The following is a 16100-nucleotide window of genomic DNA, read 5'->3' as shown; positions in this document are numbered from 1 at the left end:
ATATATATATATATAGATAGAGAGAGAGAGAGAGACAGAGAGGGAGGGAGAGAGAGATTGCACTTTATCACTGAAAACTTCCTTTAGGTGCTAATCAACATATTTTATTGCTTAATACAACAACAATCTTGTAAAATATGCAAGTCTAATAAAAATTACTTTCAAGTCCCATTAAACTCATCTTAAACAGTTATATCTTAAACATTTGAATCGTTAATTCCTTAACTATTAGCATGAATGTAGATCATTGGTGTATCACTTCTTTGTAGATCCTCAAATCATCTCTGAATTGGTGCTGACACTTTCCTTTTTTCTGGAGGGTACCTACTTTTGTTCCCCATAGTCCCTCTGTGTGTTGTAAAGTAGCCATGAGCCCAAGCTTGCATCTCTGATGGACTAGAATCTCACATTTAGTTTATTTGTATTGAGATTGTAGTCTATCACAGAAGTGGATTTGGAGTGGTGGCTACAACACACACGGGGACCATGGGGAACAAAAGTAGGTACCCTCCAGAAGGAACGACAGTGTCAGCAGCAATTCAGGAATGATCTACTCATGAGTGAAACACAAATACGATACATTTTTGTTAATAGTTAAGGTACTTGAATGCATTTGTAAGGTTTAACTCCTGAGTTTAGTGTCACTTTAAAGGTAATCATTCTAAAAACTCTACCATAATAATTACCTCCAGCAATACATTATCTTAAAAAAAAAAGTTAAGTTTACCTTGTTTTACTGTTATGTGGTGACTTTATAGATTTACAATTCAAGATGTATTTAATAGTGTGGGCCGAATAATAGGGCTTTGTCTTTTTTAAATATTCAGGTTCTTGCACATCGAGGAAGACACTGGACATTACTCCAGAATGTGTGTCGTGTACTCTGGAACCTTGTTCTTGAATTGCAAGTGACTGCTAAAGGATTTGATACCACTAAAGGATTCTTTCCAATCACAAAGGACCTCCTGAACCATGAAATATGGATGCCATTGTACTTTGCAGCAGACTCGATCCTTGACATGATAGTTGCCCTGCAAAACACTGACTCTTTGAAGGTATATGCTCCACATTATGTATTATTGTCTCCAGTTTAACTCTCCAGTATCTCCAAACAACTAAAATACTAGTTTTGGGATTAATGCCCCTTTTTAAAGTGCAGTACATTTATTTTTTATGAGATTCAGGGGGATGCATAGGAGCAATGATCTACCATCATTGACTATCACTGAAATTCAGCCCTGAAAATCAAAGCAAGCATGATGACCACTCACTGACCACAATTAAGTAATTCTAACTCTAGGGCTTGTGTTAGGCACATTACGCCTTCCCATTATGCAAGGGCTTTGCTCATCAAGCTGTAAAAATATCAGCTTCATGGTGATGATTTTGTCTTTAGAATTTGACTGCAAAATTATACATTTAACACTTTAAAAATGTAAATGTGTCCCCAAAGAAGATATGTTTGTATAGTAAATATTTGGCACTCCCAAGTGAAATGAAGTTCTGTCCCAGACAGCTGAAGATAAAACGTTGCATTTACTACAGTCAATTAAAAATGTCCATATAGCAGAGAGAATCAGAGAGGAATAAAGCTGCTGGCAAACACTAGTTTCATGCTACACATGATTCATTAGTGTCTTGAACAAATTCTGGTACAAGGCCAACACACATTACTCTTTCCCAGTAACATTTTACACTTCTTACTGATTCTTTATTTTTAGACACAATAAAAAAAGCTCTTAGCTAGTGTTTGTCTCGGCTTCCCTTCACTGCCTGTTTTATGAAGGGTGGACTGTAAACAGCCTTTATTATATTTGCTTGAGAACAAAAATCACCTTACGCATGTCTGTAAGACACAGAAATCCACACATGTTCCTTGCTGAAGGTCATTTTTATTGTGTATTTGGAAAATACAAATTCCTTTAGGCCTTTAAAGAACTAGAGAAATTAGGATGAAGAAATTAAATGATAAAGAAATAACTGTCAAATATACTGCAGATTGGGTAAAGTTTGAATGGCTATACATGGGAAAAAATGTCAGCTTCTTGTTACAATAAAATGCATTTGGATCTATTACAGTAACATTTATGGGAATATGTAGAGCATTAGCAGCCAATCAGTGTCCTGCAAAGCAGTTTGGGATATTTCTTATGGTATTTACCACAAAACACAAAGTGATGATGCTTATTAAGATATAATAAGTTTAAGATTAAGATTTAATAAGTGTGTGTGAATATGTGAAATGTTTTCAGACACCCGCTTAAAGAGAACCAGTCAGGAATGGGTATTTGTAAGCATTTGAATCTGCACTCTTAAAGCCTAAAGCCGTGTATACATGCCAGCCAGTTCTTGATGCATCAGCTGATCAAATGAGCATGTTGGAAAATTGTCGACCTGGCAGAGCTAGCAGCCAATGAGCTGCCGGCTCTGTTCGAGTATTCTGACAACAGCCATCGGCCACTGTCAGAATACAAAGGAAACAGCAGGAGATTCCTTGATCAGTGCTCGTAAGCGTTGATGGAGGAATCTGTTCCATTTTCTTAATTCAGCTGGTAGGTTGAACAGAGAAGATAAAAGCGTGTATACCTGACTTAACTCCAACCAAAACTTCTTATCAAAAGAGGCGACTACATGCCCACCAGCTTCTGTACTAGTGTGACAGGGACAGAAAGTAAGGGAAAATCTCCCCTATGGGGTTACAGACAGAAATAAAGACAGAATAACTCTTCTCTGATCTCCACAAAACTGAAAAGAAAAACATTTTGGCTGACATTAAGCTTCAAAGTAGAACTCCTGCAATGAGCATCTGTAATTTCTGGTGGTAACAAGTTACCCTTGCTGAGGTGTATGACACGTCTGTATCGCTGCCTGTACTTTATATTTATTTTTGATGACAGATAGTACAGCTTCCACTGTATTTCTGGCCCACCAGTATGTGAGCTGTAGCTCTCATAGGTGGAAACGCTAGTTCCATTTATGTGCCTTTTCTCCATTTGGCCATTTACAGAACACCCTGTATTCTGTGAACCACGGCATGATGAAAAATATATATTGTAAAGTAAAAAAAACCAAAACGATTTAGATGAATGCTTGAAGTATAACTCCTGTTGATGTTGTAAAGCAAAAACACAGCACATCCAAATTTGTAAAAAAATAATTAATGGCTTCCACAAAAGATTTAAACTTATCACCATCACCCTACATGTTATGTTCCTTCCACTGGCAGCAAAAAGCCCCAGCCCTCTCAGATCAGATTGGAGCGATTTTTGCTACTCTATACTCTGGGGAAAATGGTACAGAGATGCAAATGTCTATCCCTGTGCAGTAAGACAAGGTGAGAACTTTGTCTTTTTCGGCCAGTAGAATGTATCTTTAAACTAAATTTTCTGTGCAATGCTATAAGAAATGTCCTTGTATAAGTTATACAAACATTCAATATGCCCTGAGGAACACTTTGCTTTTTGCCATGGGCATCTGTCTACTGTGCAACAACAAACAACGGAATGTTCAAAGACATGCCAATTTTCCGTCTGCACGGGTTGTATAAATATACTCTTAAAATGTCCTGCAGTTCTCAGTTCACATCAAGAACAATTAATTAATTATTGGCAAAATTGTTGCTTCATATCTAACATACTGCAATTTGCATTCATAGGTTGTTGATGAGAATGAAAAGTTCAGTGTGCCCAGCTGTATTGGTGGCATTGCCGATGAAGAAGGTGGATCGAATCTTACTTTTGATTACCCCTTTGATGATGTCACAGTAACTGACATGCGTTGGATGTGTGATCTGGTTCTAAAAGCCATAGAAGTTTTATATTACATGAAAAGATGGGGAACACTGATTCATGTAGCAGTACAGTTCAATATACTGACTCAGTAAGTCTCTCAACATCTGAAAAACAAATTCAACTTATATGTATTTTTAAACTTATATCTTGAGTGAAATCTATTACACTTTACTGTTTTGAAGTAAGCATTTTCTAATCTGGCATAAATATTAAAGCATGAAAATCCAGTGATGCCAGTTTCTTGGGTTTCTTGACATGGACCACCATCCTTAAGATAATATTTAAGAAACAAAGTTTTTAAACTATTTCAAATGCTAAATATGTAACTTACAATGGATGCTACTCCTTGATGTTTAAAAGTTTTAGCTTCCTGCAGAATCAGCTGGTCCCCTGAGTACTGGTCCTGACTTCCTATTTTTGGGTGGCTATGGAGCCACCCTTGTGTGTGCTAGTAAACTGTGTGTGTCTCCATAAACACACAAGCACTACTGGGCTACCATTAAGTCACTACCCTGCTCCCCGCTACCTCTCACTCATTCCTCCCTTCTCCAAGATACTGGATGGACAGCTGCACGAGACTGCTCTGTTCCTTGTGATCTTGTACTGGACAAGACGTTTAGGGAGCTGAGCTGAGAGAGTTGGAGCCAGCTGATTGTAATCGTGATGACTGTAAATGCTTGGGCAAAAATGTAATGAAATACTTTGCTGGACAATATATATTTGATATTTGTTTGATGTGGATTAATTAATTGCAAAAGTTTGAGTTTCTTTCAAACTTAATTACAACACCATCTGGAAAGTAAATTCCAGACAAGTAGATAAATACACGGTTTATACTCCCTGCCGAAAACACATGTAATTTTGTTTAGACACCACAGGTTTGTTTAGGACACTCCCAACTTTTCACAAATTGTCACACTTTCTGCTTTGTACAATCAACATCTATCTTGACACATTGCAAGACACCATGATGATTGGATTTGGATGACTGAGTTACATTACAGAACAATTTCAGTTAAAATTGACAAACTACTACTACTAGCCATTCTGTTTCATGCGTCATTAGCTTTCTATTGGTAACTGCAGAAAGTTACTTAGACTTTAATTTCATATGGGGACATCGAAGTGAGTGACACCTATGTCCACCTTTTTCTCCAATAACCATATTTTGTAAACATATTCAGGTATCTTGTAGGAAAGAGCCAAACCAAGTGGTTACCCAAAATTTCTTCCCACCTTTTATAAAACCCTCCCTCTGAGACAGGCTATCCCTCCTTAAGTCTGTCATGAATGCTGCTGCCAAAATCATCCACCTAACCAACCACTCATTGTCTGCCACCGCTCTCTGACAATCCCTTCAATGGCTTCTGATTGCCCAACAACATACAATGCCACCCACAACTCTGCCCTTGGCTACATCACCAACCTCATCTCAAATTATCACCAAACTGACCACTTTGCTCCATAGAGCTTCTCCCTGACCTCTGGAATTGCCTACTCCAACCTGTATGGCTATCTCTTACTCTGTCTGCCTTTAGCCGATCCCTGAAAACTCTGCTCTGAATTCAAGAGCAGCCCAGCAGCGTTGCCACACCATCACAGGAAGCTGCATTAGGTGGGCTTCACTGGCAGGATCAACAGGTGTATGTGGAACTTTGCAGGGAACTAAGAGAAAAGTGTAAGGGCAGATGCATGTATAATTAAGTGTTGCAGCACATATTTTTTTATGGCCTTGTTTTGACTTAATTAGACCCCCTTCTGCCTACCATATATAAAGTAAGTATGCACGTATATACTGTATTCACAGTATCCAGTAAAGTATAATTGGTTGCCATGGGTCCTTCCTCCAACAAAAGTAAAAATTGTTTTTCATATCTCCTTTTGGAAGGATTGACAGTTCGTAAATCTGCCGCATGTGCCGCACTATGTCCCGCATCCCAACAATAGTAGCAGTAACTTCAACTGTAGGCAGGATGTGTCTTTTTTTTCTGCTCAGGGCTTCATTAGCTTTCAGAGTACCATAAAATAAAAGATTACATGCTAGGAATTTAAAGGAACTAATCATTCAGAAAATATTCTGTAATAATAGTGCTAGTTGATGATCTCTGTGAAAATGTACCATGTTACATTAAATACTGTAGACAGGTATATGAACTCATAAATGGTATTCAGAAACCTGTTCATAAGTGGTATACGTAAAGCTTTAACATACTTTTCTTTGTACAACAGTGAAAGATTTACTGAGCAAGTAACCCCACTCCTCGTTTATGCACAGAGGATGCTGGTTGGCAGTATTTCTGAACCAAAAGGGCCATGTGATTCTTCCATCAACACACAACCGGGCAACAGTGATGACAAGGTTCGTTTGTAAAATGTATAGTTTATGTTATCACCACAAACTTAAATATATTTGTGTTTACCAGTAAAAAAATGATTTCCATAATAAATATTGTGGAAAAAATTCCATAATATTTATCATGGAAATAAATATATTTTTTTATTTTTGGTCTTTAAGTGTATGCTCAGAAAATTTAGTTTAATTGAAGGAAAGTTTTGTAGCCCTTCTTAAAACAATTTGCCCGTAAAAAAAGAGTATGTCCTTTATGATCTTGTACTAGTCTTACTTATGTTTATTTATAACCATCTGTGTTCTGTTTGGTTAAAAGATGTAAATAAAAAAAATGGCTGCTGTTCCACTGTAAATCTAGCTACAGCTTGGAGACAGTACAGGCATTTATGGATGAACATTCCACCAACTCTGCGTTTACAGTTAAATCTAGGGGTTGCTTTGATTTGTATTCCTCTATAGCCGGTTACCTTTCTCTTCTTTTGATATTTGTACCCATATTGCATTCTGTTTCTTTAACTGTTGTATCTATAAAATCCTTTTTTATATTCACTACTTTTATATTGTTATACCTGTATACCATTGCGATCATGCTAATTATATTCATTTACTGCATGCAAAGCTGTGTCATGAAGTATAACTGTAGAGTTTTACTGTTTTGAGTTCTTGATAGACATAATGATTCCAATAACCTTTATTTCTGCTCAACGTAAAAAGAAAATAGTACATAACACATTCATTTTGAAAGATCTGCTGGTGAAACATAAAATGCAGTTATGATACTGTATTTTTGCTAAAGGACAAGATAAACAGCCTTGCCTCCCCCACACTGGATTAGCTGTAAAGTCACATTGCTGTTATGCTATTTCAAGAACATGCACACTATAAATTGAATAAAAAGATTTGTTAACATAAGCTTTCAGCTGTATTCTTTTTCTCTGTTGATTTTTTTAGATGCATTGCAGGAATTATATAGGGAAACAGCCTCATGTTGGCAGAGTGTGTAATAAAGTGAGGAATCCTGGAGCCGATATTGATCGGAAGGGACACATTGTTCATTCAGGTCAGAGCTATATTACATTTGTTAACTTGACATACATTTGTGTCCTAAGCAAATAAACATCCACAATGTTCTTTCTCTCCATCATCCGTAATGCATGCAGAAACACACTATTGTACTTTTTCAATCTCTCACACAGGACTTTGGTAGTTACTGCATTTAAAAAAAAAACTATTTATAAAAAGTAGGGATGCACCGATACCGGTATTTGGGTACCGAGTACCGATAATTTGTTATGGTACTCGCCGATACCAATTACCGAGTAATGGAAGTCCCATTCAGGAAGCCAGGTGGCGTGTAGTGACTCACCACCTGGCTTCCTGATTAGCCGGGAAGCCCGGCAGCGTGTAAAGACTCGCCACCCGGCTTCCCGATTAACAAGAAAGTCCCCTCTTACCTTAGTATGTGCAGCCTGTCACCCCCGGGCCTCTCCAGCGAGAACGTGGCCCTCCTCCGGTACCCAGCCGGAGACGTCTGGCCGGGCACCGTGTAATGACGCGACGCCCTGCTTTCCGATTGGCCGGGAGGCCAGCTCCATGCTCCCTCGTCATGAGATGACGAGGGAGCATGAAGAAAGCTTCCCGGCCAATCAGAAAGCAGGGCGTCGCGTCATTACACGGCGCCCGGCGTCCTGATTGGCCGGCCATACGGCTCCGGGGTGACAGGCTGGACATACTAAGGTAAGGTAACCTTACCTCACGAGGCCAGCTTATTGATTGGCCAGCTTCCCAACCAATCAAGAAGCCGGGCAGCACGTCATTATGCGCTGCTCTGCTTCCTGATTGGCCGGGAAGTCGGCTCCATGCTCTCTCATCACAAGTGACGAGGGAGCATAGAGCTGCTTCCCGGCCAATCGGGAAACCGGGCAGCTTGTAATGACGCGCTGCCCGGCTGCCTGATACCGGAAGTACTCGTGCTAGGCATCGGAGCATTTGGGTGAGTACAAGTACCCGCCCAAATACCCCGAATCGTCACCGATATCGATACTAGTATCGGTATCGGTGCATCCCTAATAAAAAGGAAATTTACTGATTGTACAAATATCACACAAAGATTGTTTTTTACATAGACATGTCTCTATTTTACTTTTTTTATATACAAATGCAACCTGTCTGGGCACTGTGTATTGTTAATATGGCTCTGTCTATAGTCTGTCTTACTTGCAACTGAAAAAGTAGCACCTTTCATGCCATGACAGTGAGCAGACGAGGTGTTTAGGATACTTCCTATTTCAGACTTTTGGGGAATATTTTAGGAAGATGAGATGAGTCTGCCTAGAGAAAACTATGTATTGTTAAAAAAAATTGTCTTACTCTTCAGAGTAAAGCAGTAATATGGCATGATATGCCATGGGAAGACACTGACATTTTTTTTTTTACTGCAGTTTCTCTGTAATGGTGCCATCATCAAACAATTTCTTTCATTTTTGCCTTCTTCGGTGTTCAGATATGTTTCTTGATTTCTGTAAATTATCATAAACCTGCCAGCACTCCTCTCTAATGTGTTTTAATCTGAGATAAGGGCTTTAAGAGACATTGCTGCCAGACCAATCATTTCAACCACAATCTACCCATAAGATTATATGTGCATTTAAAGTGACACTAAACTCAAGAGTCACATTTTAAAAATACATTCAAGTACTCTAACTATTAATAAAAATGTATCTTATTTGTGCATCATAGTATGTAAGGTAATCAGGTCTACAGCGCATGTGTGTGGTCCAGTTTTTCGTACAAGAGGAAAACAGGCGCATGTGGACATATGGGCACAGACACGCTAATCTGGCGCACAGGAAGTGATGTAGTACCTCTGAATTGAGCACCCTATTTAAAGCAGGCACAGCCTGGGCTTAGTTGCTGGATGGTCTTTCAGCTTATCCCTGTGATCCTGTTTGTCCTGCCTGATTTCTGCTCCTGCATCTTGACCCAGATTGTACCTGACTGCTCCTGATTCCTGCCTTCTGACTTTGGAATTGTTACTGGACTTTGCCTCTGCCTCATCCTTTGTACTTCACTGCCCAACTGGTGTGACCCTTGGCTTGTTTGACCTTGATTCTGCCTACTGCTCTGGTACCCTGCTGTCCACCCGGTGTGACCTCTGCTCTGCTATACCCGATCCTGATTCTGGACTTCTGCCTGGCACAGAGTTGCCCCATCCACTGGCACTCGTGCTACTTGCTGTTTCCCAGGTTCTATTCCCATCCTCAGAGTTTGGGGGACACAAGGTGCAAGGGGAGCCCCTTCATCCAACCAGTCTCCAGCCAGTTACGTGATAGGGTCCCTGTTCGTGTTGTAATGTTGACATCACTCCAAGCTCACTCCTGTGATGGACTACAATCTCAATACAAATTAGTAAACTAAACATGAGTTTTTAGTCTATCAAGGGAGTGAGCTTGGAGCGGTGGTTACTTTACAACATACACCGGAAACATGGGGAACAAAAGTAGCCACCCTCCAGAAGGAAGGACAGTGCCAGCATGAATTCAGATAGGATTTGAGGATCTACAGCCGTGTGATACACAAAGTTACATTTTTGTTATTAAGTAAGGTACCTAAATGGATTTTCAACATTTAGCTCCTGAGTTTGTTGCCACGTTAATATACTTTAGGCATGTTATTTACCTGTCCAATTCTCCCTTGTGTAGATATCCAAGAGCCATGCGAGTGCTGATGGGTCCTGCCATCTTGGATGTGATGTCAGCAGCCCCAGCATAGTCAGAGCTCTCACATAATTAGGCACTTCCAGAAGAGGAGAGGGATATGATGTGCAAGGTAGTAGGAGGCTGTGCTAGGGAGTTTACACTTTCTGGAGTGTCAACTCCCTAGTAAGTTTAGAGGCATATTACAAGTCAATAAAATACGTTTATGAAAAATAAATTTGCTCTAAGTAAGAACTTAAAATCCTTATGCTGATGGGCACTCCTGGATGTAAGAGGAAGCTCTGATGGGCACTTGAAGATGTAAGGGCATTCCGGGATATAAGGGGGGCCCTGATGGGCTCTGGGATGTAAGTGGGGACTTATTCATTACAATGTTATTTTATGAATTTACAAACCTTTTTTTTTGGGCCCCTGAATATACAATGTGCCCCTTGTACTGAAAAGCTTGGAGACCCCTGCTTTAAGTGATGTGTTAAAGCTTCCCTCAAAAGTTGCGAATCTTCCTTTTCTGCCCATTGCATCAAGTTAACAGAGAAAATAAAAGTTAACCAATGAGAAAGAAGATACGTTTTTAAGGCCACGTTTTTATAAGAATGCTGGCAATACAGAGAGACAAATGTTCTGAAATCAATGAGTAAAGCAAAAAGTATGGCCCTTTCATAAGATAAGCTGTTTATATACAGTACTTGTAAGCAGACAATATACAATTAACAACATTTCTTATATCACACAAATGAACACATTTTCTTTCATCCCTGAGCACTTTCCTAATTATCATGAACAGATGTACTTGGAGTAGCAGTCATATTTTGATCTACAGAAAAAGAGGAACTACCTTGAAATAGCTTTCTATCTCTTTGTCATCTATATTGGTATTAGATTGAATAGAGGTCTGAACCCTTTTTTCCCATTTTGTAGGGACATGGCATTTTGTAAATATGATAAGGGGGGGAGGTATACGCTTTATTAATCTCAAACTGTACTTTTAGATTATTCAACTAGTTTGTCACGGTGCAAATAATATTTTTTTAATGCTTCGTTACAAAATGATTGTATGCAACCAGCTGTGTTTAACTGCATACAAGATAATTATTTTTCATATTTTTATAGTTGGCGCCCACCGAAAACTGGTAATGTTCAAGGGAAAGCCAATATTGACACAGCAGTATATAAAACTTTAGAAACTGCCTAAGGTAATGGGGTTGATTTACCAAAAGCAAATAGGCTGTTTACTTTACAATGGAATTTTTTCTTCACTTAGTAAATAGCGCCCATCATCCAGTCATATGTAAACAAAGATACTGCATACTGAATTTGCACCACATTCATGAAAGAGAATTTCCACTTTCTTGTCAAAAGTGAGAAAATTAAATTACCCACACAAATGTGACCCCTCTCGCCACCCCTGCTGGTCATACCTTTATCTTGAACCTCCATCCTCGTGTGGCAGCCAGTGCACTTGGTGGTCATGCTGACCAATAAGTGCTCGCCATTTGCAAGCGTTATTATAAAAGCTCAGTGCAGGACTGCAGTGCGATTGTGTTCATAATGGAATTTTCTTACATTTGGGGAGAAAGGGAAATTATCCGTTAAGCAAAGAAAGAGAAAACTCCCTTTTAAAGTGAACATTGTATTTGCATGTAGTAAATCAACCCCAACAGATCATTGTATGATTTTAAAAAGAAAATGCACTCGACAAAGACATGCTTTCTGACTATTGCTGCTAGGCATTTAATTGATACATTTGTGGAAAGTTAGATGTAGTCTTGCTAGGATGATGGTGAAAATGTATACAAGTGCATGAAGCGTTTCAAAGGATCTTTCTCTGCTGCAACCAATAGAAAGGCAGAAGGCATTCGGGTCAGTTATGTAAAAAATAGTTATTGAAAGTATTATATATTTTGTAAATGTATTATTTCATAATATAATTTTCATGTAAATAATATATTTATGTATTGTGTGATGGAAGTTTTATTCTTTACTCAGAAAATGCACTATACTAATTAATTGTACCTACACATATTACATACTGTTTTTTAAATGACAAAATTGGCTTTAATTTGATCTGACATATGCATATATAAATTCTTTTTTTTTTTTTTAAACATAAAAAAACCAACAATTTTTTCCACAGTTTTGGCAATAAAAATGTGTACATAATCAGTGTAGCTAAGAGAAAGTAATTCATAATAAATTATTTTATTTGTCCTGATTTATAGGGTATATCATATGTCTGGGATTTCATTTTATGTTGGGAGTTATAGGTCACAAAATACAAGGAGTGAAATACAATTTTAGTGTGGAACAATTTTAGAATGTGGTATGTTTGTCTCCCACCTTTAATAGCCTCATCAGTACTATATTATCTTATAATTTTTGTATTAATCATATTTTTTTTAAACTTTTTTATTTTACATTTTTTTAAAACTTTAAAAAACAGTTTACACTAAGGGGTTAATTTATTATTTACAGTGGCTTTTGATACTTAGTATTCTGAGGAGATACTGTATTCTCCTCAGCGATACTTTGTATCACTTCCTAATACACTGCCGGCTTCCAGCTGAACAACAAGTGAGCTAAATGAGTAACCCACAAGGGCATTTAAGAATATAAATCACATTACAAGTTGATTGACATTTGTCTTAATATCAAAACCTCTATGTGATTGATTAAAAGACGAAACTTCCTTGATACTCGTGCACTGAATACAGTTCAAACATGTATATGATCCAGTATTACACATACAAAAATATGAAGACAGACATCTGGTGAAGTTTTTGATTTTCCACCACATCTGTTTTAGTGACAGTGGTCACCAGGACAAAGAAAGAGCATAACTTTTACCCAGGACGGACACGGGTAGCAGTAAAAACTTGGCGTGGGTTCTAACCCTCACCAGAAAGCTTGGGCTTAACACACTTTAAGCAACAGAATCTACTTTTCTTTTCATCTTCGCCTAGTTTTCCATTGTGACTGGGTGCACCATTAAAAATCTAAAGCTTAAGATGCACTTCACTGATATTACACAGAGGAAACACTTTGCCTTTATTGCAATCCACTCATAAGCAACAGCAGGACCTTCATTCTTCTTATGTTTACATTACTAAGTTCGGTTCATACATTTAGAAGTATAAGTGCTTACAAAATAAAACTGTTTTTGAGAAGATGAGTCACTTGTTTTGTTTCCATCCGCAGTTACAATTCCAGATTAATGATTCAGTTGATAAATAGAGGAGATATATAAAGAGGGCACATCTCCTTATTGCTGCACAAATTACTCACAAGCAGTGAGTAATTAACCCATCTAACCAATTAAGTCATTATTTTTAGTAAAATGCTATAAAACCAACAATTTTTGTGTTTTTCTTGCAGATAGTAGAAAACCTAAGACACCTACATGTGTGCCAGTGGATGTGATGGACACATTTTCTTGCTTCCGTGATAGTCTTCAGAAATCGAAATATTCAAGCAGAGCACTTAAACACAGCAGAAAACTACTAATGTTATTTCTTGCTTACAGTCAAGGTAAAACGAGTCAAACCTTTTCTGGTATATGTAAAACATTTGATATAGTTATAACTGCAGCTCACTAATGGCTGCTCATGTTCAAAAGTTTGTTTGCTTACATGGTAAACGTTAGATTAAAGGGAAACCATGCAGTGTTTTCAATGAGAACACAGTGAACTTTAATTTTAAAATTTGTCTAAAAGTAATTTTTATGTAACTTTAGCTTGTTTGCTCTGCAGAACTTTAATAGTGCAATTTCAAATACAAATCTGTAAATTCTTTCCATATGAATGTACAAGACTGCAGCCATCAATCTTCCTCAATGGCTGCTAAAAGAAAAGCAATCGCAGGATGAGCTACACAAAGATTTTATAACATTACAGAAAACATTATTGAGCCAAATTAGACCCATGAACTTGTTTTTAATAGGAGGAAAAGAGATGTAAGCACTGCTTTAAAAAAATCACCCCCAGTATTACACTACCACCTGGTCTTGAAAGCATGTCTACAGTGTGCTTGCATTATTCTTAAATAGCTGCGTAGTCAGTCATGGAGATAGTAAACCTAGTGTGCTCCATTATGCTAACCCTGACTGGTGCTCACAATTCAAGCTTCTACTTGCCATGCCCCCCATTTCCCTTTACTTCGCTGTTGGTCCTCTACAGTGATTGGTGGCATTCTTACTTCAATCAACACTTGAAATTGTACATATGTATACTTTTTAATCCCTACGGTCCGGCATTGTAACTTGCCTTTTAATTGTTAAATACAGTGGGGGGAATTGATCAAAGCAATTGCAACAGTTTTAGCCTCTTAGATCATTTTTTTTAAATGTGCAAATCTGTCTTTTTAACATGTGCCCCTGTTTTCACCTGAGCTTGCACTGCTTTTCCAACTGCACATGTTTTGCACCTGTTTTCATCTGCACTTGTTCTGGGGCTGTATGAAACTGGAGCATCACCTAAGAAAGCAATCACAACTTAAGAAGTCCCCATGACCACTTCTTCAAGAAGCGACAGTTAACCCCTTCATGACTGAGGCCTTTTTCTTCATTTTTTGCACCCATGTTATATTCCACATTTTAGGCCTGAAAATGACGTAAAACCCCCCAACATTATATATTTTCTGAATGCCAAGACCCTATAGAATAAAATGGTGGTAGTTGCAAATTTTTATGTTGCGCAATATTAGCGCAACTCCTTATTAAACCCCAAAATTTAGTGACAAATTTAATTAAATGCCCCAAAACACAACAAATTACCCATTTTTTAAATGAAATATAAAAGATGAGGTTACAACGAGTAAAACGATACCCAACATGTCCAGGTTACAAATTGCGTGCGTCCGTGAAACGGCGAAAAACTGCACTACCCCAAAAAGTCCATAGAAGACGCTTTAAAAGCCCCCACAGGTCATCAATTTAGAGATACCCCAAAATACTGGCCCTAGAAATATTGCTCTCCGGCGTGTGCGGCGATACCCAACATGTGTAGCGCGTTCGTCATTTTCATACGTAGGCGCACCCGACGCGTGTTTACGTGGCGATGCGCTTGCTCGCGGAGGACTTTTTTTTTATTATTGATAGATTTATTTTATTTTATTTCAATTTAAAAAACTTTTTTTTTTACTTTACTTTGACTGCCATCACATGGGGAGGCTTACAAGGTACTCTTTAAGGTGTACAAGTCTTCTTTCCTGGAGTCTATTAAACCTCATTTATCAACAACATTACACTAGCATCATAAATCTGGTGCAAATATATTCTGTACAAGTTCAAACACTCGCAATTTCTATGATAAATTCACTCCAGTATGTTATATTCCCACATAAACATGCATTCTAATTGTTAGACTGTATGTCATGCATCACTAAGCTGGGGTCTTTTAGAGAATAGGAACCAAACATTCTACATCTACCACATTTTCTAAAACCAACAACCCATTGCTGAGCGGCAGGTAAGCTTTCTGCTTACAGAACCTACTTAACTGGTGCAAGAGTCATTTTAAAGTATATCTAAAACCAAAGATGTTTGTTTGTTTTAGATAGAATTGGCAGTAGTTAAAATCCTTCATGTCTTCTTTGTAGCCAGCTTACACACTGGAGAGATTTCCCTTCAATTCCTGACCTGGGGACACAAGAGGAAGTGAAAATGTTTTTATGCTTGTATGAAATGCTAACCCAGACTTAAAGAAGAACTATGAGGTGAGTGATTTTCACTCAACCTCATAGTTCGAGTCGACGTGTGACAATGAAACTGTCACAGGTCGGCTCAATAGATCAGGAAGTGAGTGAACACATACCGTCGCTCGCTCACTTCTTGATCAGGTCCCTGCAGAGAGCCGTGACTGCCACTCACAGCTCCCTGCAAGGATTCCCCCCTCCCTGCTCCGATCCTCCAGCTCTGACTAGGGGAACGGATGGGGAAGGGGGCAGGCACAGCTGGCTCTGCCTCTAGATAGGCAGAACCAGCTGTCAATCATGCAGCTTGATGGATCTCGACAGTAATGTCGGGATCCGTCCCTGCTGCAGCGGGCTCAGTATAACGCAAGCTGTATCTCACGATATTATGAGCTTTGGGTCACGGGAGGATACTAGTTTATGTCCTCCCCTGACCCTTAAGAGAACAATGGGGAAAAACACTTACCCCATAGTTCTCTTTTAAACATATTTACAAATTATTAATGCCTGAGAGTCATTATTATCATTATTTCTATGAACTATTCAATTCCAGTACAA

At 38.4% G+C, this 16100-nt stretch overlaps 1 protein-coding gene across 1 annotated transcript in view; it reads left to right on the top strand.

The window, feature by feature from the left end:
* Positions 1-16100, top strand: part of CFAP54 (cilia and flagella associated protein 54) — a 250519-nt gene that overhangs the window by 144744 nt on the left and 89675 nt on the right. Inside the window, exons 38-42 of the mRNA XM_018553872.1 lie at positions 828-1055; positions 3656-3879; positions 6021-6150; positions 7093-7201; positions 13230-13382. Of these exons, the coding sequence (XP_018409374.1) occupies positions 828-1055; positions 3656-3879; positions 6021-6150; positions 7093-7201; positions 13230-13382 (844 nt within the window). The remainder of the gene's footprint in view (positions 1-827; positions 1056-3655; positions 3880-6020; positions 6151-7092; positions 7202-13229; positions 13383-16100) is intronic.

This window comes from Nanorana parkeri, unplaced genomic scaffold, assembly GCF_000935625.1.
Source record: "Nanorana parkeri isolate BGI_ZX_2015 unplaced genomic scaffold, ASM93562v1 scaffold132, whole genome shotgun sequence".
Lineage (NCBI taxonomy): Eukaryota > Metazoa > Chordata > Amphibia > Anura > Dicroglossidae > Nanorana > Nanorana parkeri.
The sequence above is the reverse complement of the archived record's forward strand: the minus strand, read 5'-3'. Positions and strand labels throughout refer to the sequence as shown.